This window comes from Pan paniscus, chromosome 15 (assembly GCF_029289425.2).
Source record: "Pan paniscus chromosome 15, NHGRI_mPanPan1-v2.0_pri, whole genome shotgun sequence".
Lineage (NCBI taxonomy): Eukaryota > Metazoa > Chordata > Mammalia > Primates > Hominidae > Pan > Pan paniscus.
In genome coordinates, this window is record NC_073264.2 from 37111711 (window position 1) to 37125506 (window position 13796).

The 13796-nt window shown below is 41.4% G+C and overlaps 1 protein-coding gene across 7 annotated transcripts in view; it reads right to left on the reverse strand.

Moving 5' to 3' along the window:
* RALGAPA1 (Ral GTPase activating protein catalytic subunit alpha 1) overlaps positions 1-11814 on the reverse strand; it is a 270749-nt gene extending 258935 nt beyond the window's left edge. The window contains exon 1 of one of the 7 annotated variants that reach the window (XM_055097476.2): positions 11115-11800. In XM_055097476.2, coding sequence (XP_054953451.1) covers positions 11115-11220 — 106 coding nt within the window. In that variant the 5' untranslated portion in view covers positions 11221-11800. Of the gene's footprint in view, positions 1-11114 lie in introns of all 7 variants that reach the window. The other 6 variants (XM_034937441.3, XM_034937450.3, XM_055097477.2 and 3 more) reach the window with 6 other exon arrangements.
* Positions 11815-13796: the final 1982 nt, after the last annotated feature.

The following is a 13796-nucleotide window of genomic DNA, read 5'->3' on the forward strand; positions in this document are numbered from 1 at the left end:
AGCACTTTGAGAGGCCAAGGAGGGCGGATCACCTGAGGTCTGGAGTTCGAGACCAGCCTTACCAACATGGAGAAGCCCCGTGTCTACTAAAAATACAAAATTAGCCGGGAGTGGTGGCACCTGCCTGTAATCCCAGCTACTCAGGAGGCTGAGGCAGGAGAATTGCTTGAACCCGGGATACGGAGGTTGCAGTGAGCCGAGATCCTGCCATTGCACTCTAGCCTGGGAAACGAGCAAAATTACATCTCAAAAAAAAAAAATAAAAATAGCTAAAAGAGATTTTTTTTTCTTTTTTTGGAGACAGGGTCTTGCTCTGTTGTCCAGGCTAGAGTGCACTGACATGATCACAGCTCACTGCAGCCTCCACCTCCTGGGCTCAAGCAATCCTCCTGCCTCAGCCTCTCAAGTAGCTGGGATCACAGGCGGCTGCCACCACATCTGCATAATTTTTGTGCTTTTTGTAGAGGTGGGGTTTTTCCTTGTTGCCTAGGATGGTCTTGAACTCCTGGGCTCAATTAATCCACCAGCCTCAGCCTCCCAAAATGCTGGGATTACAGGTGCAAGCTAACACGCTCGGCTTTTTTTTTTTTTCCCCTAAAACCCGGTCTTGGACTGTCGCCCAGGCTAGTGTGCAGGGGCATGAACACGGCTGACTGTAGGCAGCCTCAATCTCCTGGGCTCAAGCAATCTCATCATCTCAGCTTCCTGAAACACTGGGACCACAGGTGCATGCCACCTGGCTAATTTTTTAAATTTTCTGTAGATACAGGGTCTTGCATTGTTGCCCAGGCTGGTCTCAAACTCCTGGGCTCAAGCAATTCTCCTGCCTTGATCTCCCAAAGTGCTGGAATTCCAGGCATGACCCGCCATGCCCAGCCTGTAAGAGAAGACTTGAAATGTTCCCAGCACAAATAAATAATAAATGTTCAAGGTGATGAATATCCTAAATACCTTGATTATCAAAACGTCACATGTATCCCATAAATATGTACAAATTATGTATCCAAAAACATTTTTTTAAGAATCCATTACCAGCAGATCATCATCACAGAAAAAAATGTTAAAGGCAGTCCTTCATGCAGAAACAAAATTATACTGAATAGAAATATCGGCTGGGCACAGTGGCTCATGCCTGTAATCCCAGCATTTTGGGAGGCCCAGGCACACGATCACTTGGGGCTAGGAGTTCGAAACCAGTCTGGCCAACATGGCAAAACCCATCTCTACTAAAAATACTAAAAAAAGAAATTAGCCAGCCGTAGTGGTACATGCCTGTAATCCCAGCTATTTTGCAGACTGAGGCAAAAGAATCGCTTGAACCAAGGAGGTGGAAGTAGTAGTGAGCCAAGATTGCACCACTGCACTCCAGCCTGGGCAACACAGCTGTCTGTGTCAAAAAAAAAAAAAAAAAAAAAAAAAAGTACACAAAGAAATGAAGAGCACTGTAAATGGTACTACATGGGTATGAGACTTTTTATTACTTAAAAATCTTTAAAAGATCACTACTTGTTTAAACAAAATAATATAGTGTATGGCTGATAACATGATAAGTAAAATATATGACAACAAAAGCATAAAGGTTGGGTGGAGAAATAGAAGTAGATTCTTACAAGGTTCTTATACTACATGGGAAGTGGTATAGTATCACTTAAAGGTGTACACTCTGGCAAGTTAAAGATGTATACTATAGGCTGGGCGCAGTGGCTCACCCATGTAATCCCAACACTTCAGGAGGCTGAGGCAGGTGGATCACCTGAGGTCAGAAGTTCGAGACCAGCCTGGCCAACATGGGGAAACCCTGTCTCTACTAAAAATACAAAAATAAGCTGGGCGTGGCAATGCGTGCCTGTAATCCCAGCTACTTGGGAAGCTGAGGCAGGAGAATCGCTCTAACCTGAGAGGCGGAGGTTGCAGTGAGCCAAGATCGTACCACTGCACTCCAGCCTGGGTAACAGAGCGAGACTCGGTCCCAGAAAAAAAAAAAAAAAAGGTATATACTATAAATCATAAAGCAGTCACTGAAATAATAAATCGAGGGAAAATAATCATAAAATTTACTCAACTAATTCAAAAGAAGGGAGAAAAAAGGGTACTAAGGAACAGACAGGCCAAACAGAAAACAAATAGAAAGATGACAAACTCAAACCTAACCATATCAAAAATCATGTTAAATGTAACTATCCAAACATCTCAATTAAAAGGCATAGATAATTAGGTTAGATAAAAAAGACCCAACCATATGCTGCCAACAATATAAACCCACTTCACATATAAAAACACAAGTAGATTTAAAAGATGGGAATATATATATATCCTGCTAACACTAATCAACTTAAAAGTGGCAATGGCTATATTAATATCAAAGTAGATTCCAAAGCAAAGACTATTACCAGGGAGAAAGATATCATTTCAAAATGATAAAGAAGTCAATTCATCAAAAAGAAATAATCCTAAAGGTTTAGGCAGCTAATGACAGAGCTTCAAAACATATGAAGTAAATACTGATAGAAGTTCAAAAGAAAACAGTCAAAACCCACAATTACAGTCAGAAACTTCAGCCCTCTTCTCTCAGTACTTGATGAAAACAGCTAGACAGAAATTCAGTAAGGACAGAGAAGACTTGAACAACACTAACAAGCAACTCGTCCTAATTGACATTTTTCGAACACCTATCCTACCAAGAGCAGAATATATATTCCTTTCAAGTGCATACAAGAAATTTATCAAGTTAAAATGTCTCTGGACCATCAAACAAATTTCATTAGCTTTTAAATAATTCAGGTCATAAAAAATAGTGTTTTCTAACTACAATGGAATTGAATTAGAAATCAACAACCAAAAGGTATCTGAATAATCCACAAATATGTGAAGCTAAAGAACAGACTTGTAAATAACCCATGGATTAAAAAAATCAAAAGGAAAGTTGAAAGTATTTTGGAACTAAATGAAAATGAAAATACAAAATATTCTAAGTTGTGAGATGCTAGTTAGGGGAAAATTTTTTATCACCAAATGCCTATAGTAGAAAGAAGAACAGTTTCAAATCAATAATCACAGCTTACCCTTTATGAAACAACAAAAAGAGCAAATTAAACTAAACTAAGTAGAAGAAAGAAAATAACAAAGACTGCCAGGCATGGTAGCTCACACCTGTAATCCCAGCACTTTGGGAGGCCCAGGCAGGTGGATCACTTGAGGTCAGGAGTTTGAGACCAGCCTGGCCAACAAGGTAACAACCCGTCTCTACTAAAAATACAAAAATTAGCCAGGCGGGGTGGCGCATGCCTGTAGTCCCAGCTACTCGGGAGGCTGAGGCAGAAGAACAGCTTGAACCCGGGAGGCGGAGGTTGCAGTCAGGCAAGATTGCGCCATTGCACTCCAGCCTGGGCGACGAGCGAAACTCTGTCTCCTGCCTCCCGCCTCCAAAAATAAAAAAGAAAATAGCAAAGACCAAAGCAGACATCAATTAAAAAAAAAAAAAACCACACACACACGGAAAAATCAATAAAACCAAAAGACAGTTCTTCTAGAAGATCAATAAAAGCAATAAGACTCTAGTCAGGCTGATCAGGAAAAGAAAGACAAATTATCAGACAAGAAACGAGAAGGATAACATTACCTTGGGTCCTGCTATATATATATACACAGACACACAGACACACAGACACACACACACACACACACATTTGAGATAGAGTCTCGCTCTGTTGCCCTGGCTGGAGTACAGTGGCATAATCTTGGCTCACTGCAACCTCTGCCTCCTGGGTTCAGGTGATTCTCCTGCCTCAGCCTCCCTAGTAGCTGGGACTACAAGCATGCGCCACAAGGTCCAGCTGCTTTTGTATTTTTAGTTCAGACAGGGTTTCAGTATGTTGGTCAGGCTGGTCTCGAACTCCTGACCTCTAGTGATCCACCCGCCTTGGCCTCCCAAAGTGCTGGGATTATAAGCATGAGCCACCATGCCTGGACATGAATCCTATAATATTAAAAGGATAATAAGAGAGTATAATCAATAATTTATACCTATAAATTTGACAACTTAGATGAAATCTTCTGTTTATACCAACAGAAACAGAAAAAGCATTCAATAAATCCAACATCCATTCCTGATAGAAACCCTCAGCCAACCAGGAATAGAATGAAACTCTCTAAACCTGATAAAGGGCATCTACAAAAAACCTACAGTTAGGATCATATTATACAGTGAAAAAAATCAATCGATTGCTTTACCCCTAAGATCAAGAACAACACAAGACTGCCCACTCTCATTACTTCTAATCTATGTCACATTGGAGGTTCTAGTCACTTCAGTAAGGCAAGAAAAAGAAAGAAAGGGCATCCAGATTAGAAAGGAAGAAGTAAAACTGTATTTGCAGACTGATTCTCTATGAAAAATATCCAAAATAATCTACAAAAAACTAACAGAACTGGCTGGGTGCTGTGGCTCACACCTGTAATCCCAGGACTTTGGGAGGCCAAGGCAGGTGGCTCACGAGGTCAGGAGTTCGAGACCAGCCTTACCAACATGGTGAAACCCTGTCTCTACTACAAACACAAAAATCAGCCAGGCTTGGTGGTGAGTGCCTGCCCAGCCACTCAGTAGGCTGAGGCAGGAGAATTGCTTGAACCTGGGAGGCGGAGGTTGCAGTGAGCTGAGATCATGCCACTGCACTCCAGCCTGGGCAACAGAGTGAGACTCTGTCTCAAAAAAATAAATAAATAACAGCACTAAGTCAGTTCAGCAGGTTTGTAAGACATAAGCTCACTATACATAAATCAGTGGTATTTCCCGATATGAGATCCAATCAGAAATAGATATAAAGGTAACATTTACAAAAGATCAAAGTAGAAAGTATTTAGGTATAAGTCTGACAAAAGATGTATAAGACCTGCACACTGAACTACAAAACACTGCTGAGAGAAATTAAAGAAGTCCTAAGTAGGTGGAGAAACGCCTTGTTCATGAATCAGTGTATTCACTATCGTCAATTTTCCCAAATTGATCTATAGATTCAACATAATCCCAACCAAAATCCCAATAGGTTTTTTGGTGGTGGTGGGTTTTTTTTTTTTTTTTTTTTTTTTTTTAAGAAACTGACCTTTAAAAAAAAAAATACAGTGTCACTGTGTCACCCAGGCTGGAGTGCAGTGGTGCAATCATGGCTCATTGCAACCTCGACCTCCCAGGCCCAGGTGATCCTCTCACCTCAGCCTCCCAGGTGACTGGGATCCCAGGCACACACTACCATGCCCAGCTATTTCTTTTTTTTCTTTTTTTTGGAGAGATGGGGTTTCAGCATGTTGTCCAAGCTGGTCTCAAACTCCTGGGCTCAAGCAATCTGCCCACCTGAGCCTCCCAAAGTGCTGGGATTACAGGTGTGAGCCACCACACCAAGCTCAACTAATCTTTAGACTCATATGGAAATGTAAAGGACCTGGCATTTGGGAAAAAAAGAAACTTTGAAAAGGAAGAACAAAGTAGGAGGGACACCACTACTTGATTTCAAGATTTATTATAAAGTTACAGTAATCAAACACTGTGGTACTGGCACCAACAAAGATAAACAGATCACTGGAACAAAATAAGAGTCCAGAAATAGGCCCACACATATTTCTGGAAAACTAAGTTTTGGCAAAAGTACAAAGGCAATTCAGTAAAGATAGCCTTTTTCAACAAACAGAGCTGGAACAACTGGATATTCACATGCAAAAACATAAACTTCTAGCCACCTCATACCATAGTTAAAACTCAGATGAATCATAGGGGAAAATAGATCCTAAAACTGTAAAACTTCTAGAAAAAAGCATAGAAGAAAATCTTTGTGATCATGGGTTAGGCAAAGATTTTAGATACTAAATAAAAAAAATAAATTAAAAATTGATATATAGACAATAAAAAATAACCATTTCTGCTTCTTCAAAGAAACAACTTCTTCAAAGAAAACTTTAAGAGAACGAAGAGACAGCCCAAAGACTGGGGAAAAAAAAATCTTTGCAAATCATGTGTCTCATACAGTATCTGTATCTAGAATATATAAAGAACTTTTTTTTTTTTTTTTTTGAGACAGTCTCACTCTGTTACCCAGGCTAGGGTGCAGTTGCACAATCTTGGCTCACTGCAAACCTCCAGCTCCCAGGTTCAAGCAATTCTCCCATCTCAGCCTCCTGAATAGCTGGGATTACAGTCATGTGCTATCACACCTGGTTATTTTTAGTAGAGATGGGGTTTCACCATCTTGGCCAGGCTGGTCTTGAACTCCTGACCTCAAGTGAGCCACCTGCCTCGGCCTTCCAAAATGCTGAGATTACAGGCATGAGCCACTGCACCTGGCCTAAAGAACTTTCAAAACTGAATTAAGAAAGCAAAAAAATTAAAAGACATGTAAAAGATTTAAACACAAACTCATCAAAGAAGTTATACAATGGTCTTGGGAGGCCGAGGTGGGTGGATCACCTGAGGTCAGGAGTTCAAGACCAGCCTGGCCAACATGGCGAAACCCCATCTCTATTTAAGTACAAAAATTAGCCAGGCATGGTGGCACCCACCTGTAATCCCAGCTACTTGGGAGGCTGAGGCAGGAGAATCGCTTGAACTGGGGAGGCGGACGTTGCAGTGAGCCAAGATCAAGCCACTGCACTCCAGCCTGGGCGACAGAGCAAGACTCCGTCTCAAAAACAAACAAACAAAAAATTGTGAATAACGGCCGGGCGCGGAGGCTCACACCTGTAATCCCAGCACTTTGGAAGGCTGAGGCTTGAGGATCACGAGGTCAGGAGTTCAAGACCAGCCTGGCCAACATGGTGAAACCCCGTCTCTACTAAAAATACAAAAATTAGCTGGGCCTGATGGTGCACACTTGTAATCCCAGCTACTTAGGAGGCTGAGGCAGGAGACTTGCTTGAACCCGGGAGGCAGAGATTGCAGTGAGCCGAGATCGTGCCATGGCACTCCAGCCTGGGTGACAGAGTGAGACTCCATCTCAAAAATAAATAAATAAATAAATAAATAGTGAGTAACTATTCAGAAATAAAAAGAGATTAACAGTTAGGTACAGTGGCTCACACCTGTAATCCCAAAATACTTTGGGAGGCTGAGATGGGAGGATTGCTTGAGTTCAGGAGCTTGCAACCAGCCTGGGCAACATGAGACCCCATCTCTACAAAAAAAAATTTTTTTTAATTGGCCACACATGGTGGTGCATGTCCCAGCTACTAGGGAGGTAGAGGAAGGAGGATCGCTGGACCCTGAAAGGTCAAGGCTGCAATGAGCCATGTTTGCAACACGGTACTCCAGCCAGAGTGACAGAAGACCCTGTCACAAGAAAAAAAAGCAATGAACTATTAACATACCAGGATATAGATTAATTTCAAAATAATGAGGCTGAGAAAAAGAAACCAAGGCCAGGTGTGGTGGCTCACGCCTGTAATCCCAGCACTTTGGGAGGCTGAGGCAGGCGGATCACGAGGTCGCGAGTTCAAGACCAGCCTGACCAACATGATGAAACCCCATCTCTATTAGGAATACAAAAAAAAATGGCGGGGCGCCGTGGCTCATGCCTGTAATCCCAGCACTTTAGGAGGCTGAGGTGGGGGGACTGCCTGAGCTCAGGAGTTCGAAACCAGCCTGGGCAACACAGTGAAACCCTGTCTCTACTAAAATACAAAAAAAAAAAAAAAGAAAGAAAAAATTAGCCAGGCTTGGTGGCGTGCGCCTGTAATCCCAGCTACTCAAGAGGCTGAGGCAGGGGGATTGCTTGAACCCAGGAGGCGGAGGTTGCAGTGAGCCGAGATCGCGCCACTGCATTCCAGCCTGGGTGACAGAGTGAGACTCCGTGTCAAAAGAAAAAAAAAAAAAAAGAAATCAAACATAAAATGACTGTACTGCATAATTCCATTTTTATGCTGTATAATCCCATTTATATAAAACTCTAGATAATGCAAACTAATCTAGGGTGACAGCAGATTAGTGGTTGCTCAGGAAAGGTGGGAGGGTACAACTGAGGTGGGAGAAAGAGATTACAAAGGGGCATGAGAAAACTTTGGGAGGTTATATATACATACATATATATATATATATATATATATATATATATTTTTTTTTTTTTCCTGAAACGGAGTCTCGCTCTGTTGCCCAGGCTGGAGTGCAGTAGCGTGATCTCGACTCACCACAACCTCTGCCTCCCAGGTTCACGCGATTCTCCTGCCTCAGCCTCCCGAGTAGCTGGGACTACAGGCGCATACCACCATGCCTGGCTAATTTTTGTATTTTCAGTAGAGACCCGGTTTCACTCTGTTGGCCAGGCTGGTCTTGAATTCCTGACCTCGTGATCCGCCCACCTCGGCCTCCCCAAGTCCTGGGATTACAGGCATGAGCTACTGCACCCAGCTGATTATACATATATTATCCTGATTGTCACTGTCTATATTTGTTATCTTGATTGGATATTTTAAATATTTGTTATGATGGTTTCATGAGATATACATATGTAAAAATTATTCAATTATGTACTTTAAATATGTGCAGTTTACTGTGTGCCAATTATACCTCAATAAAGCTGTCAGAATTATTTAACAATAAATATTTTTAGCTAAATAAGCACTTTTTATTTTTATATCAAGAGGACTGAACTGTTAGCTTTAAAGTAGAACAAAACTAACATTAAGTCAATACCCACTATATGCCAAGCATTATGTTAGCCAATTTACATGTGCTAATTTATAATATCATTACCATTAGTTGTAAAATGGGGGGGAGGGGGTAGGTAGAAAGGATAACAGCTTTAGAAATCAGACAAGGCTTTTTTTTCTGTTTTAAGAAAACCCTGACTTCTAGTTTTTACAAATCAATTATGTAACAGTATCAATAAACATACCAGATTTAAATCTAAATCCTCAGAGTCAAGTTCGATTGTCCTACAGTGGGAACACATGCCAGGAAAAAAGTTTACAGCGGATGTTTAAATTATGATTATGTTCTCATACATATAGATGCACTGAATCCTCCCATAAGTACCCTGAGTGAATGGCAGTTCTGTTTGGTCCCATATGAACTATGGGACCAAACAAAAATCAAAAGCCTGTGTAACTGGCAATGCCCAATTACTCTGCAAACTAGTTTCCTCATTGTGTTTACCTTATTTAAAGCCCGAACCTACTTCCAGAAAGGATTTTCCATCTGCAAAATCAAATACCTGATTGGCAGACCTCTAAAAGACACAGTTTTTGTCATTCTACTTTCTCTCATTCATTTTCTTAGAAATTACATTAACTGTATTTCAAACAAAATAACGACAACAATAAAAGACTTGTTTTTGTTTTGTTTTGTTTTCAAACCAAGCAAGCTAAGTCCTACAAAATGCCTTATATGTGTGACCTCTCTCTTAATTTACCTTTTAATTTTCCATGTCTCCCAGATGGAAAAAAACTCTATGCCAAAAAAGTATATATAAATAATTCCTTAACCAGTCTATAAATAAAGTATGGCCTTTAATTTAGGAAATCTCAATACTTTATTGGAACTCAACTTTATAGCTGTGTCGTTACCTAACCTACAGCTTATCCCAAGTAGGTGTCAAGCTCCATTAAGTGTTCAATTTCAAACTGCCATTACCTGTGAATCCCTCGCCTGCATTCACACATTAACTTACTGTGTCCTATTCTCGGCTAAATCTTTATTTCAATGGCTTAACTCTCAAGAAGAATGAAAACAAAAAGATCACAATCTCCACTATATTTAGAAGCTTTACATTTTCTTGAAAACTGAGCTTTTTATAGCGCTAAACTGGATTAACTGCTTTCTTACTACTCCACTGGAATAAATACAATTTACTTGTGACAAAGATTAGCTGTCATAAATGTAGAAAGAGTAAAAAAACAAACTAGAGACACAAAATCTGGGTTCCAGTTCTGACTCAGCCTCCTAGTAGCTGGCTGACTACTCGATGTTCCCAAACTTCAGCTTTTTTATTGGTAAAAAATGGAGAATAATATCATCTACCTATAGAGTTATTGCAAGGATTATCATAATTTACGTGAAATCACTGTAAACAGTAAAGCATCATAGAAATGTTGGGTAATATTGGTGGTATCCTGGTGGTATGAGTAAACAATAGACTAGAGAAACATGTACCTCAAATAAGGGACTTACTTTTTTCACTAAATAAACATCACTTTCCAAAACAAATACGCATCAGGAAGACAGCTCGAGATAAACTCTGAACTAGGATTCAGGCATCTGGATGAATGCATCTTCTTCAGCCAGTTCCACCATTAACTCTAAGTATCAACACAAGCAAAATAACTTTCCTTTTCATCTCAAATGTCTTCATCTAAAAAATCCAACTACTGGACCAGATGTTCCATAAGTATTATTACAGCCTTTATCAGCCTACCAAATGACTAAGTATTCAAAAGAGTCGATTAACATTATATTCAAAACTTAGAGCACTGTTTGGTCTACCAGCAGAACAGAACTTAAGGGCAGACGATTAAAAAAAATATTTTTAATTAAATAAAAATAGAATTATATACAATTCTCGAGAAGCAAAGGATGAGTTAAACTACCTATAATAGTTCTCCCTCTAAATGACTAGTGATGAACAAGGTGCATTAACAAAAGGGCGGGGCTCCTTCCCACAGCTTTTTGGGAACCGCCCACTTCCCAAAGAGGTGTAACTGCTTCCTCCTTGTCTTCATCTGCCAAGAAACTTGAAAGATTAAGGTTTATATTGTCTGAGAGAGGATTTTATTTTTCTTTTTACTTGGGTGGGGTTGGCAGTAGTCATCTGGCAAACATATCCTATAAACACCATTATCCACAACGCCAGGTCTCCCCACAAAGTCTTAAAGATCTAAGTTTTTAGAGTAATGCCAATTTTAAAAAATGAGTTCAGACTACTAACTCAAAATTAGATATTCCTGTGTTAACAGTAATCAGTGCTGCCAACTGCCAAGTTTTCGCTTCTCCGAATTATTCACCCTCCCGCGTCTCCGCAGAGGCTACGATTTGCCCTCTCCTGCACCGCGCCAGGTCCCGAGAGAGAGTCCGCAGGGGCTCCCAGGAGAGGGAAGGCCGGGCAACCCAGGCCTCGGCGCTGCCACCCCTCGCTCCTCACCGATGACGATGCGCAGGTGCTTGAGGCGAGTCAGTGCGTCCTTCTTGGTGTCTAGCACCTTCTGGGTGGACTTCTTCACGTCCCCGTGCGGCTTCTTGGAGAACATCCTGCCGCTGCCACTGCCACTGCCACTGCCACAGCCGGCTCCCAGCCGGGTCCCGGCGGCAGAAAGTGGAGGGAGTGGACGGGGAGGAGACTAGCCAGAGAGGCTCATTAGCTCCCCAGCCTTGCGGGCCAGGGCAGAGCCGACTCCTCCCCGATCCAGGCCAGGGCCGCCACCTCCACCCGCCTCGCGCCGCGGCTCCAAGGCACCTTCGGCCCCAGCTCCAATATGGCGGATCCCTCTCCCGGCCCTACACGGAGCGAGGTAGACCCGGGCTGGCCGCCTGCCGCCGCCGCTCGTCTCCAGCGGCCGCCGCTCGCCGCCACAGGCCGGGGCCCCGGACCCAGAGCCACGAAGGTGGAGCTCTCGGCGGCAGCAGCACAACTCTCTCCCTGAGGCCCCCTTAAGGTCGAAGCTTCTTTAGCAGCTTACACCCTGCAGAGGCCGAAACGGAGACGAGTGTGGTAGTGATGGGGTTTCACGACTCTGCCGTCGGTGGCGAACGGTGTCCGTGGCAACCGCCTTCTGACGTCAAGAGTTCTTGACGTCATGTCAGCATGAGATCACCCGTGGCACTCCCCGCCTTGGTTTCCTGTGTAAGCAGCCAAAGGAGAATCTCAAGAAAGGCAAGGAAGGTAGTTACTGCGTGCTCCATTGTAAGCGAAATGATAGTAATAAGCAAAGAGAAGTAATCTTTATTAAATGTGTCCATGATTTATCTTTGAAAATGTGCATAAGTTTTGTGGCCACCAGATCCTCTAGCAGAAAGATAAACGAAGCTACAGTTGGGCAATTTATTCTGTCCTAAATCTATTACTAATAATATTTCCTGCACTACGTATGTGATTTCTTTCATATTTTTTCTATTTGCAATATCTATCCCTGTTTTTTGCTGCAAACAACTTGACAACAGAAAGGCTTAAGCAGAGGTATCTACGTTTTTTAAATAAAAGTAATCTTGCTTTCCTTTTCTATTGTGCTTTTAAAAATCTTTTCCCCATCTGCACCCCACATAAAGATGAATATATTGTCAGTTTTTCCTCTGCAAAGAAAAATTCAAGGTTCTTATTACATTGATGGAGTCATCTGAACAATCTGCAATAGCTGAAAAAAATCCGTGAAATTCTGAATGACATAAATTGAAATTTTTATTGGAACCCCTTTTTTTTTTTTTTTCCTTTTTCCTTTTCTTTCCAGACAGGGTCTCTGTGTCCCAGGCAGAAGTGCAGTGGTGTGATCTCAGCTCACTGAAGCCTCGAACTCCCAGGCTCAGGTGATGCTCCCACCTCAGCCTACCGAGTAGCTGGGACCACAGGTGTGCGCCACCACATCCAGCTAATTTTTGTGTTTTTTGTGGAGACGGGGTTTCGCCATTTTGCCCAAACTGGTCTAAAACTCCTAGACTCAAGTGATCCGCCCGCCTCAGCCTACCAAACTGCTGGGATTACAGGCGTGAGGCCACTGCGCCTGGCCAGGAACATTTCCTCCACAAAATAATTTGATAAAGAGTGAGTTTGCTTGTTTGAACTGTTTCCTTCTATGTTCTCACCCATAGCAATAGACTTGTCCAATGAAATATGTGATTAACATAGAAAAATAACAAAATCAGCAAAGAAGAGAGATGTAAGACATTTGCCAAAATTATGTTAAAATATAGTACTTTGCTTAATGGTAGCTTGTTTCAACAACAATCCTATATTTTTTAAAGTACAAAAAATTTATTCAGTTTCTACATGTAGGGTTTGTTTGTATCATCAAACTTACAAGCCATACATGTTTTGAGGAAGCTTATAACATAATAGAAAAATAAGGAGATTGTTCAAGAGATTTTAGTTCTAGTTCCTCTCAGCATCAGTTTTCTTATTAATAAAATCAAAATAAGGTCTGTCCCTCACAGTTTCTTGAAATTTAGGCAATAATACAATGTTTTCAAGCATGATCTTTAGAATTACATAGACCTAAATTAGACATTCTGTTTTTCACTTGCAAGGACTTACTTGCTCTCGGGCCCTTGGCATGTAGTTCAGTCTCAGCCTGATTTTCCTCATTTGTAAACTACATCAGTGATTGTGATAATTAGGTGAGAAAAGTATTGAAAGTTACATCTATAATGACACATCTCATAACATTCCTTTCCTTCACAGAATTTAAATACAGTAATTTGTGTAACTGTTTTCAGATTCTCTCTTTCATGAGACTGTAAACTCCCTGAGGACAGAGACCGTATAGATTGTCTAAAGTTGTATCCCAGTCTTCTTGCAAAGTGCTGTTTGCAAGATAGGCTCAATAAATCTGTGTCGAATAGAAGAACGAATGTCACTGTCCCTTCCTTTCTCTTGCACAAGTACTCAGTAAATGTTTGGCAAATGAGTGACATAATTTTAGAGAATAAAAATGTAACATATTGTTAAAAATAATTATATGGCTGGTATACCTGAGAAAAAATGAAAACACCATTGCAAAACAAACTAGTATAATGTAATTTACATATGGCACACCCATCCCACTGCCTGGTTTTTCTCTTCCCATTGATTTAAATATTAAAATTCTTTGAAAGATAAGTCTTCCCCACAGCAGAC